The sequence below is a fragment of the Fusarium graminearum genome, chromosome 2 (genome assembly GCF_000240135.3).
Source record: "Fusarium graminearum PH-1 chromosome 2, whole genome shotgun sequence".
Lineage (NCBI taxonomy): Eukaryota > Fungi > Ascomycota > Sordariomycetes > Hypocreales > Nectriaceae > Fusarium > Fusarium graminearum.
In genome coordinates, this window is record NC_026475.1 from 8,186,275 (window position 1) to 8,201,445 (window position 15,171).

Below are 15,171 nucleotides of genomic sequence, written 5' to 3' on the forward strand. Positions count from 1 at the left end.
TGTAAGGACACCCTGTGAGTGTGAACCTTGATGAGCAAAGGTCCGGGTTGAGTTAGTGGTGTCTACAAAGGTTCTTTCACACGCAAGATAGTCCTTGGACAAAAATTGTGGTAGAACTGGGACTCGATCTATCTACTTAGTAGATGGAAGGGTCATGTAGATGTCAACTGGGTTGCTAATTATCGCCACATTTTCCGGAGTAGGACCTGTTCTGGTCACATGACCTAAGTAGCAGCTACTAAACTCAACACCAAAAACTCGACTTGACGATACTGAGATCCAGATGTTGTACTTACAACTTTCCATTGTCGTATACCAATCGTATTATTTCTTCGGGCAAAAAAGAAAAACACCTTCCGGGCAATCCGGCTATACGGTCATGCTTTTCGCTTTCATAACATGCATGATCTTGGCGACGATGACGCGGAAAGAAACAACTCACATGTATTCCCAATGAGACGTTGTCAATTATTTATAAATCCCAGCAACTCGAGCTGAAAAGCATCTGATAAAACACGTGAGCCTCGGTAATATAACTTTATCTCCTCGTCACAAGAGAAAATGTGGGCTGATAAAAGTGACTGATCCATAATCGGAGTCCGTGTTCATCCCCAAAGCCCGACGGAGATTTCCAGTAATATTCCCAACGATCAAGCCCTATCAGCTTTAATTTCTAGAATTTACTTTATTTGCGCTAAGCATGATTAAAGACCTGTCAAACCCACGTTTTGGTGGATATAGTGCTGCAACCATCGGTGGTTATAACCTGCGACGTCCGACTGACCGGGGTATTCTGCATCTGATCACCGTACCCGTAGATCTTGCCTTGACACCCGAAAGATCGTAAGGTGACAGGGCATACCCAAACTGAGAGCTCCGATGTCAAAAAGTCGCATGTTTTATACCGGTCTTCCCGACACAATGGATCCCTTGATCTCGCCATTTTGTTATAAAGGGCTTGACCGTCCGTCTTGGCTACATCCCCTTGAGGTATAGCCCAAAGTATCCTATCAACATGACTTCCAGAACAGATATCAGCGACGATGAAACACTTCGTCAAAAGATTCAAGATCCGAAACCGAAACAACGGTCGCTAGTCAATCTCATCTTCGACAATACACGAATCGACCAGGCTGTCGAGAACCACCAATATCCAGGATGTGGCACATTCGAAGACCCCTTTGTCGTGAACTGGATCCCAGACGACACAGGGAATCCCCTCAATTGGGATAAGTGGTTGAAGTGGGCTATTACCATGGTCTCTGCTGCCACTTGTTTCGCTGTTGCTTTTAGCTCCAGTGCATACACAGGTAGATTCATCATGTCCCTACTAATACATCCTACTCACGGTCCCTAGGTACCATCATGCAGCTCATGATCCATTTCCAAGCAAGCCAAACTCTTGTAACCGCAGGTGTCTCATTATATGTCCTCGGCTTCGCTGTCGGACCACTCCTCTGGGCACCTCTCTGCGAAATCTGGGGCCGACAAGTCATCTTTGTCATCAGCTACGGCATGTATGTTGTCTTTAGCGCAGCATGCACAGCTGATCATGGGATTGCAACACTCTTGGTCTTGCGCTTCTTCTGCGGAACGTTTGGTTCATCACCATTAACGAATGCTGGAGGCGTCATCTCTGATGTCTTTAGACCTGATGAGCGTGCTATTGCTATGGCCTTTTTCTCTTTGGCCCCGTCATTTGGCCCGACCTTGGGCCCATTCATTGGAGGATACCTTGCTGACGCTCACGGGTGGCGATGGGTAAGTTGTCCTGGTCTTCTGCGATGAACCCACTAACATACTCAGGTCATGGGATTGATGGCTATCATCGCCGGTGCTTTCTGGATCCTCGACATGTGTTGCGCCCCCGAAACCTACGCACCTTATATCCTCAGTAACCGCGCCGCCGTCTTGTCGAAAAAGACAGGCAAGGTGTACATTTCCATCTACGAACACCAAGGCAAAGCAGATCCACCGAATGTCGTTCTCAAAAAGGCCCTCGTCCGACCATGGCTTCTACTCTTCCTCGAACCGGTCGTTCTTATCCTCTCGACATACATTGCTATCATATTCGGCACACTTTACATGCTTTTTGGCGCGTATCCTGTCGTCTTTCAAATAGAGAGGGGTTGGAGTGCTGGCAAGGGAGGACTCGCATTCCTTGGTGTTGCAGTTGGCATGATCGGAGCTATACCTGTCATTGGACTCGTCAATATCTGGTACATGAAGCAAGCCGCAAAGCACAAAGGAGAGCCAGTCCCTCCGGAATACCGTCTTCCTGGATGCATGATTGGAGGCATCTGCGTACCGGCAGGAATGTTTTGGTTCGCTTGGTAAGCAAATCCTCATGTCTACAAGTGATTTGACTAACATACCTAGGACATCGTACCCTGACGTGCATTGGATGGCACCAGTAGCAGCCGGAGTCCCCTTCGGTCTCGGTATGGCTCTGGTGTTCAACAGTGTCTTCAACTATCTCATCGACTCGTACACCATCTACGCTGCTTCAGTCCTTGCATCAAACGCCGTGCTGCGATCGATGTTTGGCGCAGCATTTCCATTATTCACAAAACAAATGTACGACAAGTTGGGCACACAGTGGGCAAGCTCAGTTCCTGCTTTCCTTTCCCTTGCATGTTTACCTATGCCCTTTATTTTCTACAAATACGGTCCTGCGATTCGACAGCGTTGCAAATATTCTGCAAAGGCGGCTCAAGCCACGGCGATGGCTGCCAAGGCACAGTAAACTAAAATGGTGGCATGGGTTTCTTAGTACCAAATTATAGATTAATACCTGGATTTACGAAATGGAGTTTGGGATAGATGCACGGGGTTTCATTAAATATAATTCATATCTATAGATCATACATGGCCATGAGCTTCATTAGTTCATAACGCATCACTTCTACCTACCCTTGATCCCTTGTATCTGATCTTCCAACCCAATTCCCAGTAGGGGCCGACCCTCTGAGGTTGCACTCGTATACCCATACTTGAATCGATGTTCTCCAATCATTTTCGTAACTTCGAGAGCCTCCTTCTGTCCACAAGTGGGGGGAAGAACCACATATCTAGAATCACGTACCACAGATGATGCATATCCTAGAATTTCTGGTCCGGCAGCCAAGTGAGCAAAGATAACCCCAGTGATTCCACTCGCAAGTAGAGCAGCGCAACAAGCAGTGAACAAGGCCATCCACGACCAGTGAACGACGTATATCTCTTTCAAGGTGCTGACGTCTACAGGAACAGTAACGTTTGGCTCGAACCTGGCGTTTATGTCACTGCTTCCTTGCGACGTATACTGGTTCAGCTGGCCGAGGAGAACATATGTGGTCAACAGCTGCGATAGTCGACGACCAAACTGCTTCCCTGTGACATTACTAAGCAGCTTCCCCTCTTCTACCTCGTCACCCGTAGTGAAGCTTGTAAGTTCAGGGTTGTTGAGATAACGAATCGTGGTATCAGCATAGCTTTGTCCTTTCACTCCTTCAGGCAGGCCTCGCGTCACCCAGCTCCAAATATCAGGGAAAGAGAGCATGGTGACACCCTCCGGGGCGTGGGGTTGGCGCGAGAAGCGTTGTTGAGTGACGGTACAGTTTTGCGGGGATGAAGTGTCGGCTCGTGAACAAGCCACGCGAGACTCAACATAACGCTGGACTACATCACAGACTACCTCAACTCGCATTGGTGGAACAAATTGTTTGGGAGAGGTTCGAAACGAAGCTTCAAAGACAAGCTGTGCAGGCGTCACCTTTAGGTCAGTTTCGTTCACCAGCAGTTTAGGACTCTGGCAATCTCGTTCCTGGCCACGTGAAGGACAGAGAGTATTGGTGTTCCAGTACTCATCAACAAAACGATCAACAGCAACACTCCACACCGACTGCAAAGTGGTTCCGTTCATTCCGTGAAAAGTGCCGTTGCGTAGTCTAATAGACCCATTGTTGTTACCATCAAAGTAATCCCACTCGTACTCCTTTTGTTTCATGACGGAGATGTTGTAATTGAATTGTTTGCAGTCGAGGTCGATGTAGCTTGATTCGAGGGAGAATGTGACGTTGCCTTGGGTGACATTTGTGACAGGCAGGCCCACCAGCGAAGAGTAGGAATCTGGCGCTGAGTTCCATGAGATATTCTTCCAACTTTTGTCGTTATCGCTATCCACTTCCAACTTGGGGATCTTGACGTTTCCCCACAGGTCCATCGTGTTACTCTTGGCCGAAGGGGGAGCGAGTAACAAAGAACTGTACATAGTCTGTACAAACGCCTGAGTCGACCTGTACTGATCAATCTCACCCCGAGAGACGAGCGTCGAGCTACTGAAGACCGATGGAGCATCCGTTGTATAATAGAGAAGGTTCGAGGGTGCGTACACAGGTTCAAGTCGTGTTCGCAGCATTCGAAGAGCAGCCTGTGATCCAAGTGGCGACAGAGACCAAAGCATGAGCAAAGCGATGCCCAAGATATTGAATCTACCCAAGCTAATCTGTGTAACGAGCGTCGATCCGACGGTGCGACTACCGATCAATTGCTCGAGGAGGTTAAGAGTCGCGCCTTTTTCGAGTTTCCAGCGAGCGACCTGGAAGACCATTCTACTTGCGACGGATGCGAATAAGATAGGGAATACCGAGGCAATCTGATTACATATGTGTTAGTATATCAGTAATATCTATGGATGACGGGGATACTTACCACGGTGATGGCATTATTCCATTTCTTTAGCACCTCCTCTTCAACAGTCGTTTTATCCAGGCACATGACGGCTAGGGCGAGTCCCAAGATGCCAGCAGGAAGGAGCGTTAAGCTGATGTCTGCGAATAATGTCCCTGGCATAACATGGCGTTTCCAAGTACCATCTGTGTTGTGCGGGTCGTCGTTTGCCATTGTCGGTTCGTGGCCCAGAGACCTGGTCTCAATGTTGTGTATGCCCTTGGGCCCATTCGCGTCATCCTGCACCCTGAAAGTCGAAGAAGAAGAATTGTCTCCTGGATAAGAAGGGCGAAACTGCCGGTCATACGGTTGGGTCATATTGAATGATGCCGTAGTCTACGAGGCCATGACAATGCGAATGTGGAAGATTATGAAGGTGCAACTGTAACGAGCGGTCATCCTGCAATTAAGTACCAAGTTTCAGAAGCGACACAAGAGACCAATACGGGCTTACCAACGTGATGAGAATAACTTGGCATGTTTGTCCTACGCGCCGTGACAACAGATCATTTGACATGTCCAATCGGACGCTTTGCCATCTTCTAGCCGCCGTGTTGGTTGTAAGCATCCTTCAATTGTGATAATTATGGTAAAGAATATGCTGCTAGTTCATGGGTTGGCTAGCTGGGCGCTTATTTTGGAGCAGGGGTATAGGTACGCCAATAAATGCCCACGAAAAAAGAGGGTAGTTTTTGACTGGCAAGCGCCAATGAGGAGAACAAGTTCTTGATTGACTCTGCATCTTGGATAATAATACTAGATCTTGATTGAGGATAAGAAAGGATTGAAGGTTGAGATGATAGTCATGCATGGTGGATTATGGTTTTAGAACATCATGTCACCAAAAACGAGCATATCATTTGTAACAAAGGTTTTGACATAATTTGAAGGTCCCTGGAGAACGAGAAATATGCACTATGAAATATTGACCTGTAAATATAGTGCTGATTGTCATATCCTTATCTTCTTGGGAAACCTGTATCAGCAGGTCATCATGTCAGCATTTAGGGTGGAGGGTGAGATTTTGCCCGAGCTAGCTTCAAGTATAAGTTCTGGCCATCTCCCCTCGTAAATATTGGTTGATTGTCCCTACTGCTTGCTCTTTATTCCAAGGAAGAATATTGGTAAAAATGTGTGATCCAACAACCATCCCTATCATCCTTTGCGGAAAGACAGAGTTTGTTGGCGAGAAAGTAATCGAGGCCCTGAAACCCGAGATTGAAGGTGAAAGCCATCCCTATCGAAACCTCACACAGTCTCTAACAATATTCAGTCGTCCACTTCATACTTCCTGGAGAGTCAGGAAAGGTCATCATCCCTGAACTCCTGCGCGGCAATCCTCCCCCATCTCACCCAGACCTCAGCACAATTGGGTCAGGAAATTACACGCGAATCCCCGAGGCCGTGGTATTAGGCGGCGCGTTCGAGTATGAAGACATAGAAGCCTTACGAGATGCTGTCAAGGCTGTTGATGGGACACTCGGTGTATCATGGATTCGACAGGATACTAATCTGCCGGCACCTGCAGTCACATCGCCTGAATATCCTAAGCTCATGACAAAAAGGACAAAGGAGGCGATAATTGAGCTAAAGAAGAATGGAAAGTTGGATAGAAAGACTAATAGAGTCGAGTGGTATTAGGACATACGTGGGCAGATTGTTTCCATGTTGGTCTGGTCTCAAGAGGGAGTCTTGCTAAGTGAGCGCGTTTGAACCAAGAACTACAAGCAAATTTAACATATATCTACTTATTACTCAGACAGATAATGAATAACAAACATCACTTCTCAAACTTATCATCCGTCGCGTCCTCCTTACCTCCCTTCCCACCGACCTGACACTTGGAACCCAAACTCTTCATGCTGCTTATACTCTGATTCCTCTTATTAATCACCCCCGTCTTCCAACTCGAAATCGTCGAATTGTAACCCTTCCCAGCACGATCAAATCCATCGTTGATACTTTTATCAAAAGCGCTCATCTTGGCCATGGTGCTCTCCTCAAACACATCGACGCGTTGCTTCCAGCCCTTGTCCATCTGGATTATCTTCTCCGACATGGCCGTACTAGAGTTGTTGCTGAAGGTCGTCCATGCTTTCTTCTTCTTGTCGATTGCTTCATTGAACTTGCCGACATGGCGCTTGTAGCAGAATGGTTTGGTCTTGGCTTGTGATTGAGATGTTTCGGTGGATTCTGTTGAGTTGCTGTGCCTTCGCTGGTCTACATCGTGTAGGTTTTGGATGTAGAGAGCCTCTTTCTCAGTATCATGCACGCCGAGACTGGGGTCGAATATTTGTTTCTCATCATGTCCATCGTGGAGCTTCAAGTTTTGGACCTTTTTCTCTACCCCAACGTCATAAACCTCCTTCCCTATATCCGAGGTGTAGACTTGCTTCTCATCGTGAGCATCATGTTCGTTATAAACCTGCTTCTCATCAGAGAAGTCGGTCTTCGCTACAACTTCCTTCTCCTCAGATACATCAGGTAGGCGGTGAACCTCCTTGTTTGTGTCTTCGCTACGGCGGTCAATAGCAGCTGGACCTGAAGGTATTATCGGCGTCGGAGGCGTCAAGATGATTTGAACAGGGTTGCTCGCCGAGGCAGAGGCTACCTCGACTAGACCCGGACTATTGTTCTCGGCTGAGTTGGCAGACATTTTATGTTGATAACGCGTTTGATCAAGTTTAAATTAGTTATAGCTAAATTTCACCAAAGACCCGCTACGTCATTTCTGCCGGCGCGTAAGCAGAAGGATCAGTATCCTTGTCAGTTACTTGTAAAGATTAGATAAGACAATGGCTACTCATCAACGATACAGATGCTTCTTATATTGGTTATGGGTGATCTGACAAATAACGAGATGGAGGCTTCTTAACAATAAGAACCACTATTCTATTTGAGATGAACATAGATAAGAGTTTAAATCTTAGTCTTTCCCCAACACTTGAAGTAATAATTCGGGGCATCCGAGACACCCTTGTTCAGACTAAGCACCATGCAATGCTATGGACTCATTGTTTTTTGACACTTCCAAGATTTAACCTAGTGAAATAGGGTAACAAAAACAGTTCCTTTGTCTCTTTCTTATACAGACAGTCAGATAGAACTCTATGTCATTTAACAGATCGCCACTAGTTCTTCTCAGTGACAAGCAACACCCATGTCTGCATGGTCTGTGGAATCTAGACCAAGCAAACAAATGGAGCCCGAAAGGCCAACCAGAATTCGTCATCCAGGGCCAGTCGGAGTTTCTCAGTAATCAAGCTAAACAAGACAGGAGCTCGGAGTTTTGTCTAGGAACTTTTTGATGTCCCAATATCCAAAAGTGGAATCTAGCGTAGCATTATGCTCGGGCTTCATTTCTCGTATAGAAGCGGTCAGATTTGATAGAAGCCATCATTTGTTGTCGACAATCGACAGGGTCTGATATGGGCCGTGTAAGCGGGCTATGGAGCAACTTAATCAGTCAGCAAGCTACCACAAGGTCCTCAGTATACGGCAGGTCAGTTTGATCCGGCTAAGTAGGCCTAGTGTAGTATGATTACATCTAAAGGTATTCGTAGTTGCCTCCCTATAAATTGATCTCTTCTCCTCTCCCTCACTAACCACTCCAACCTGAAGCTTCTCACACTCATCATTCCCAATCAGCTTCCAGCAGGCCTACTGAAATCATGAAGATCACCTCATTCCTAACGACTGCCATCGCGGCCCACTGTGCCAGCGCAGAGATGGTCTATCTGGTCAACTCTGTTAAAGGAAACGAGATCTCCAGCGGCATGGCATACTACGCCGATGGACACTCTGCCGCAAACCTAGCGAAGCCAGATACTTATACCGACGTTACGCACGGTTACAACGTCCACTGGGAAGGAAACGATGTAAAAGGTGAGTTTCATACCGCGGCGTACCTTTTTAATATGCACAAGGCTAACAAGACCAAGGCACCTTTAGCAGTGGAGTCACTTTCACCTCCAGGATCAATGCCGACGCTGCCAGTCAAACCTACAACAGTTGGGTCGGATCCGGAAACAATGGATACAAGGACTTTACTTGCTGGAAGACGGCCAACCCCGGGAGCAGTCCCTCCTTTTCCTTGCTGTATCGCGTAGACGGTTGGGACGTCTACAGCATCTACTTTTGCAGAAACAACAAGTGATGTATCATAATGGATGCGGAATAGGGGATATTTAGGGATGCCAAAGCCTGATAGCGAGCTTCACAGACTTCAACCTAGTATCAAGCTTTCTTCCAACAGTTCGCTAATATAATTAACCTTAACCAACCTCTGCCTGTCCGTCATTAACCATGTCTATTGTCTACCCATTTTGGTTGCCAATCGTTTCCGGAAATGACACGATTTGCAAGTGAAACATTGACACACGAGTAAATAACATGGCGTCTGTATTGAAACATGATTATACATTGGAACGGCCAAGGTAGTTGAGACTGACTTGTCTCAATCTTATGGTTAGTACCATGTGGAATGTGTTTCGGCCCTTGGCATGCAGCAATCTACAGATACGAGGTGCTGCATAGTATCGTGCGAGAAGGGGTTGGTGTGGCTGAAATGTATGCGGGGGAGGAATGCTGTTTGTTATTGGGATATGCATCATCAAGAAGGGTCTTTATCAAAGGGCAAAAGAGCCAACATATAAGTTCCATCTATCTCTGCTAAACTCATACCATCATACAATTCTATTCATCCACAGTCACTTTCACTTCCAAGTCAAATCACATTCATTCTTCATCAAAATGTTGCCCAACACTGGTTCTGTCGTTTTCGGCTTGATGCTCGGCGTTGCCCAACTCAGCAACGCCGCTCCCTCTGACTCTATGGTCGCCTTCACTTCTCCCGTCTACCCAACTGCCACCGACGTGGTCCCTCCACCAGCCGTCTCAACCGCAACTGGTGCTCCTCCCGTTTCATCTGCCACTGGAACTGAGCCCGCTCCTCCCGTCTCTACCGACGACTGCCTCGCCAAGTGCAACAAGGCCCGCGATGACTGCGGCACTGCACCCGATGCCAACCAGGCTACCTGCGCTGCTGAGTTTGCCACCTGTGTTGGTTATTACCCCTACGACACTGAAGGAAACTTTGTCCCTCCTACGGCTTGCTCTTCTGCCACCACTCTCGCTTCTACCATGAAGCCTACTGAGCCCGCCAAGTCTACCGAACCCACGAAGCCCACCGAGACCATGATGCCTACTGGTGAGGAGACCAAGATGCCTGAGCCTACTGAGACTCATGTCATTGTTAACGGAGCCGGTCAAGTCTCTGGTGGACAGGCCCTTGGCCTCCTTGGTGCTGTCGGTGTTGCTGCTCTCGCTTTCCTCTAAGCACACACAATTGTCGTTCTTTTGAGACGGTGGTTACACTTCTGGTTCTTTCAATTTATATTCAGACTAGATCAATAAAAGTCGAACATTTTTACATTGAACGTCGTTGCTCAGAAGTCTTCAGCGGTCAACCCAACATTCTTAATCTTGGCTAAGCGAAGCAGCTCCTGACCAATTGCCAAATCCATCACACCTGTTCCAACACTCTTGTAAATGACAAAACCATCTTCAAGCCACTTGTTGAGATCATCTGGGTTTTGCTTCGTCTTTGTCTGAAACAACTGGCCAATCTCGAGCATTTTATCCTTAGGTATCTCGGCTTTGACCAATTCTCCGGCTTCTTGTAGACACCCGTCGCGGCTGTCGACAGCCACGGAACCACGATATACAACGTCAGCGAAAGGACCTGAGTGGTCGATGACTGTCTTTAGTAATTCAGGATCAATCTCTTGCATGTCGAGACGGTATGAGCCGATTGCTGCAAGATAGCGAGTCTTGCTTCGAGCTTTCTCTGATGTAAGGTATGATGCAGGGAAGACAGGTTGAGTGCTGGGGGTTGTGAAGAATAAGACATCAGCATCGACGACAAGGGACTCGAGATCGTTCTTGGAGTCAAAAACCTGCAGGCTGATGTGTGAAGGCCATGGAGATTGCTTGTTTCCCTTGAGTGACTCGACCAATTGCTGAGCTCTCTCAGCAGAACGGTTGACAATAGTGACCGACTTGATGTCCTTCTCCTTGAGTAACAGTGCCAATCGAATATGCCACATTGCTTGTGCTCCCGCGCCAAACACGACAATGTTTTCTGTCTTGCGTCGGAATCGATAGGGGAGCATGGAACCCAAAGCCGTTCGGAACGCAGTCAGAGCGGCTGCATTCAGAGTACCTATGGCATGACCTCTCGCATCGCATAGCGTCAAGACACTCTTAAGACCAGCTTCTGAGGGTTTTAACTTTTCGCTGGGAGTGATGCCGACGATTTTAACACCGAGTAGTTGACCCGTAGTTCCGGGCATAAATAAGCTGACTTGTCCATCACGGTCAACAACAGCGCGATGAGGCTGGTATTGTTGCTCGTTGTTGCATGAGTATTGGGTGAGAGCCTTTTCTAGAGCGTTGGCCAAGTCGATTACGTCTGACGGCGACAGGGTGTCGAGAATATGGTTAACATTGCGGTCTGATAGGACTGTGAAAGGCATTTTGAATAATTTATCTATTCTTTCTGTTGTCAACGGTGAGAGTGTCGCAGATCAGGTGGGATGAGAGAAGCTGTGTTTAGTAGTTTCTGTCTTATAATTACTACCGATATCGGCCAATATCGGCTTTATTTTAGTGACAAGCGGGGAAACAAGCGCGGGGCTGTCATCAGCCAAACAGGAAGTTTTGCCCGAGTCAATTCTTCCGTATCTACTCTGTAGATAGCTGATAAATCAAGGATCTACATTCCGGTTGACTGCTGATGCAAGCTTGGGATGGGGTTAAAATTGCAGTGAAAATGGGTTTGGTTACATGTAAGTAATAAATGGGGTTATTACTCGTTGGTTCCTTTACACAGCAGGTATCAAAGAGTGATGCTATTCACATGCAGCCGTTTTGCCATTATAGGAAACCAGTGATTGATCTTTCCATCGCTTCCATCAATACTAAAATAGGAAATGACTGTTTATTCAGAGCAATTCAACTACAGCCCGAATCCCTCTGTTCATAAACCCGGTTTCTCAATTCATCCAAATGCCCACTCAACGCTCTCGCAGCATCACCCTCCAGTAAAACACCATTCTCAAGCGATCTGCCCTGATGGATCATATTCCTCTGCGTCGGCCAAAAGTATGACGTCCCCAAATAGGCCAGACTTCCGTCTGCAATTATAGCGTTATAATGTGGTCTCGGTTCCCAACAGCTAACATCCTCAACTGATATACGCTTCCCATAGCGTCGCATCGCTTGTGTGAGAATCTTGGATGAGACATTATCTATCTCGCGGACCTGAATCATGACTGTCACGCCGTTTGCTGCGCGTCGGATAAGAAGCTTGGTGATTTTGGTGTCAACGAGTTCTGACACGCTAACTAGCAGATCGTGACGCGCACCACGAAGTAATGTGTGTTGTGCACGACTAATATAGGTCAGACTGGCTATGGGGTCGTTGATTAATACACCGAGAATATCTAATCTCGCTGCAAGCTTCGCTCGTTGTTCATCGCTTGCACCGCCAAGGACTGCATCTTGCATATACGCTTGGAAGGCCTTGGAGGCTGTACATGGGAGCTCAATGGAGAAGTCGGCTTTGTCAATGGGTTTGGTATCAACGATAGCTCCCGTACCGAAAAGGGTTCGGTCATCAATTACTATCGCTTTAGCGTGGACGACTTGGCGTGTTGGACCTTCAACACCAGTAAACATGTCGACGTGGATATTGTTTTCTTCAAGACGCTCTACGTATAGCTGATACTCTAGTGTGCCGAGATATGCTGTTGGCCCCAATTTCGATACGACGATTGAAATTCTTGCATCAGGGTTGTGTCTTCGGAAGTCGATTAGAGTATCCATCACAACCTTTGCATCGCCTTGGTCGCACATAGACAAGTTCAGAACTGTCAAGTTTCGAGGTATTCTCTGAAAAGAGTCTCGAGGCGTGTTATCTCGAATGAACTTCTCAAACACCTTGAGATGATCCAACCCATTGGTGAGGAGAGGTACTTGGCCTGGACTAAGAGTCCCAAACACGGGGACTCGATCGCTAGTGAACCGCGTCGCTCAGTATATGAACCTTGGTCTCGTTGTTGCTCTCAATTACCGGAGCTGTAGTAATTGAGTTCCGCACTGCTGCACAAAGCCGTCATGACCAATATCCCTCGGCAATTCCAAGATATTCTTGGTCCGACTGTGAGACAGATATGCGGCGCACCGCAGGATGGCGTCGATAGCGCTCGTATCACCGCTTTCAGCCGGGAATGGTCGAGCTGAGCCATTTAGATTATTGTCGGCAAGCATACTGACCTATATACCTCTGTCCCTTGTCTTTGGCTCAGCTACTAGCCTCAAAAGGGCAAGCGACAATAACAGAGGCTGCCTGAGATTAGCCCTGCATAACGCCACATGTAGGGAGAAGGTTAAGGTGTATGCTTCACGACAACCTTAAAGGAAGGGTTTTCGCCGTCCTCTATTTCCGCTGCAGTGTTCGCTTACTCTCACAATGTCAAAAGAAAAAAAAGCCAAATCGAATGCTAACGACGACAGTTTTTGTCGTTAGTACAATCCTTGTCCTGACTGTTCTCGCTTATCACAGACCCTCGGATTTCCGCACTATCATCCCAGTCACTATCCAAGATGACGTTGAAGAACCGACCGAGCGCTTCATCATTGCCTTGTAAGCACGCTGATAAAAATCAGTTTGGACAATGACGTTCGATTGACTGACGGGTACAAGCGGCGACTCATATTCTCGCGCCGGGTTCAAGATGAACACCTCATATATTAGAACTGGCCCTCGCATGCACGACATGAAAAAGACCCAGCGATCAGAGAAGAAACTTGTTGGCAGCCCAAGAGCGGAAAATCCAATCGGCAATCCAGAATTACCAGGAGTAACATCGTCTGGCGGCAAGAACTGGGCTATGTACATGGCGACTGAGTTCAATACCACGCTCACTCTGGCCTACGTATTTGCACGGTCGGCTTCAGTGGTAGATGCGGAGGTGATCCCGCCCAGAAGGCTGATGACTTTCACCTTTGCGCATCAGATCGCTCACTTTAACGATACTATAGGCCACCGTCCTGATCATGCAGCCTGGACTGGCGAAAACGCAGTTGTCACGATTTGGTTCGGCATCAATGATTTGTCAATTGCGCTGGGCAAGCAAGGCCAGGACGAAAAGCCCCGGGCATCGATTCGTCGAATTTTTGAGCTGACTGAAATTCTTTACGAAATAGGGCATTCGAAATTTTATTTTCATTGAAATACCACGTAGTTCTAAACCGTTTTTCACCTTCCTTTCCTTCAAATTGACAGTTATCTAGCCGTAGAATTGTTGCCATCACACCAGGCAACAAAACTCAGGAATAATGGTAGGCATGAGTTATACTCGTATGCGGAAACCGTTTGGAATAAATACCTCAGACAAAACACCCTCATATTCCAGAAAACTCATCACGATGCGAAAGCCACGTATATAGAAGTATGGGACATATTCTATCAAGCCTTCATACAACCTCGATCATTAGGGGCCTTGAACTCAACTTGTATTGACCCTCAAGGCAAGACCTGTGTAAGTTATCCCGACCAAGGCCCACATTCTCTAACTAAATGATGATAGCTATGGGCCGATGCTCATAACCCTGGGAGGAGGATTCATCAGCTCATCGGGGCTAGAGTAGCGGAGAACGCATGGGGAAATCAAGATTAGGTAGAGATTAGACTTGTTTTGTATTAGACTTATTGTCCTGCCGGCAGTCAGAACAGCAGTGCTAAAATACCATGTTGCCATGGGGTGATTGCCAATGGCAGCATCCGAAGTGCCATTGATGACTTGTTACTACATTGGTGCCGGACTCGCTGACCCTTGGACCTCGACCTTTTCCACCTTTGGGTCTCCTCTGATCGCTGCCAATAAATCCTTGTCAATCGCTATACCGACATAAACCACTTTATCCTCTATGAAAGAGTATACATGATCGATATGTTGTTTGAGATCGTGTTTGATGGCTTTCGCGTGGTCATCTAGTGAATGTCCAGGTCTGAGGTAGATAACGTAGGAATCTTTTACCCGGTTGTCGGGAGCGAGATCACTATTGACTAGGGGTGCTAGACGTGTCATGATGGGCTCGGGTCTAACGATAGAGTGAGTAAATATTGTTGGTACCGAACGCAGATATTTGCGAAACTTACAAGTTCGTATAGTCGTCGTCTTTGGTGGCAATTCGGGCGCTAACGGTAACGACTACACCAAGTGCAGTCAACATGAGAATAATATTCCTCAACATGTGTGCTGAGTGATAGAGACATTGATCAATTTGAATCGCGGGCTAGGCGCTAAATGATGTTTTCTAATAGTAGGCTTATCTTTGCTTATATTATAAATATGAAACTAATGGGAGTCTGCTGAAGCTGTGTAAGGGTTTATC

The 15,171-nt window shown here is 47.1% G+C and overlaps 10 protein-coding genes across 10 annotated transcripts; 5 read left to right on the forward strand and 5 right to left on the reverse strand.

The window, feature by feature from the left end:
* Positions 1–1,015: 1,015 nt before the first annotated feature.
* On the forward strand, positions 1,016–2,885 carry FGSG_02966 (uncharacterized protein; the record flags this gene model as incomplete). The annotated part of the gene is made up of 5 exons (XM_011324527.1): positions 1,016–1,310; positions 1,358–1,517; positions 1,650–1,761; positions 1,807–2,333; positions 2,380–2,885. The coding sequence occupies 5 exons, from the start codon at positions 1,016–1,018 to the stop codon at positions 2,744–2,746; spliced, it is 1,461 nt and encodes a 486-aa protein (XP_011322829.1). The 3' UTR covers positions 2,747–2,885.
* A 24-nt stretch (positions 2,886–2,909) lies between these two features.
* Positions 2,910–5,028, reverse strand: FGSG_02965 (uncharacterized protein; the record flags this gene model as incomplete). Its single annotated transcript, XM_011324528.1, has 3 exons — positions 2,910–3,071; positions 3,143–4,636; positions 4,693–5,028. 3 exons carry the CDS (start codon positions 5,026–5,028, stop codon positions 2,910–2,912), a joined length of 1,992 nt encoding a protein of 663 aa, XP_011322830.1.
* Positions 5,029–5,840: 812 nt separating this feature from the next.
* FGSG_02964 (uncharacterized protein) lies at positions 5,841–6,351 on the forward strand (the record flags this gene model as incomplete). The annotated part of the gene is made up of 2 exons (XM_011324529.1): positions 5,841–5,934; positions 5,984–6,351. The coding sequence occupies 2 exons, from the start codon at positions 5,841–5,843 to the stop codon at positions 6,349–6,351; spliced, it is 462 nt and encodes a 153-aa protein (XP_011322831.1).
* A 139-nt stretch (positions 6,352–6,490) lies between these two features.
* On the reverse strand, positions 6,491–7,366 carry FGSG_02963 (uncharacterized protein; the record flags this gene model as incomplete). The annotated part of the gene is made up of 1 exon (XM_011324530.1): positions 6,491–7,366. The coding sequence occupies one exon, from the start codon at positions 7,364–7,366 to the stop codon at positions 6,491–6,493; it is 876 nt and encodes a 291-aa protein (XP_011322832.1).
* Positions 7,367–8,381: 1,015 nt separating this feature from the next.
* Positions 8,382–8,866, forward strand: FGSG_02962 (uncharacterized protein; the record flags this gene model as incomplete). The annotated part of the gene is made up of 2 exons (XM_011324531.1): positions 8,382–8,595; positions 8,646–8,866. 2 exons carry the CDS (start codon positions 8,382–8,384, stop codon positions 8,864–8,866), a joined length of 435 nt encoding a protein of 144 aa, XP_011322833.1.
* Positions 8,867–9,462: 596 nt separating this feature from the next.
* On the forward strand, positions 9,463–10,047 carry FGSG_02961 (uncharacterized protein; the record flags this gene model as incomplete). Its single annotated transcript, XM_011324532.1, has 1 exon — positions 9,463–10,047. One exon carries the CDS (start codon positions 9,463–9,465, stop codon positions 10,045–10,047), a length of 585 nt encoding a protein of 194 aa, XP_011322834.1.
* Positions 10,048–10,157: 110 nt separating this feature from the next.
* Positions 10,158–11,246, reverse strand: FGSG_02960 (uncharacterized protein; the record flags this gene model as incomplete). Its single annotated transcript, XM_011324533.1, has 1 exon — positions 10,158–11,246. One exon carries the CDS (start codon positions 11,244–11,246, stop codon positions 10,158–10,160), a length of 1,089 nt encoding a protein of 362 aa, XP_011322835.1.
* Positions 11,247–11,724: 478 nt separating this feature from the next.
* Positions 11,725–13,041, reverse strand: FGSG_02959 (uncharacterized protein; the record flags this gene model as incomplete). The annotated part of the gene is made up of 2 exons (XM_011324534.1): positions 11,725–12,787; positions 12,845–13,041. The coding sequence occupies 2 exons, from the start codon at positions 13,039–13,041 to the stop codon at positions 11,725–11,727; spliced, it is 1,260 nt and encodes a 419-aa protein (XP_011322836.1).
* Positions 13,042–13,508: 467 nt separating this feature from the next.
* On the forward strand, positions 13,509–14,006 carry FGSG_02958 (uncharacterized protein; the record flags this gene model as incomplete). Its single annotated transcript, XM_011324535.1, has 1 exon — positions 13,509–14,006. The coding sequence occupies one exon, from the start codon at positions 13,509–13,511 to the stop codon at positions 14,004–14,006; it is 498 nt and encodes a 165-aa protein (XP_011322837.1).
* Positions 14,007–14,582: 576 nt separating this feature from the next.
* FGSG_02957 (uncharacterized protein) lies at positions 14,583–15,030 on the reverse strand (the record flags this gene model as incomplete). Its single annotated transcript, XM_011324536.1, has 2 exons — positions 14,583–14,877; positions 14,936–15,030. The coding sequence occupies 2 exons, from the start codon at positions 15,028–15,030 to the stop codon at positions 14,583–14,585; spliced, it is 390 nt and encodes a 129-aa protein (XP_011322838.1).
* Positions 15,031–15,171: the final 141 nt, after the last annotated feature.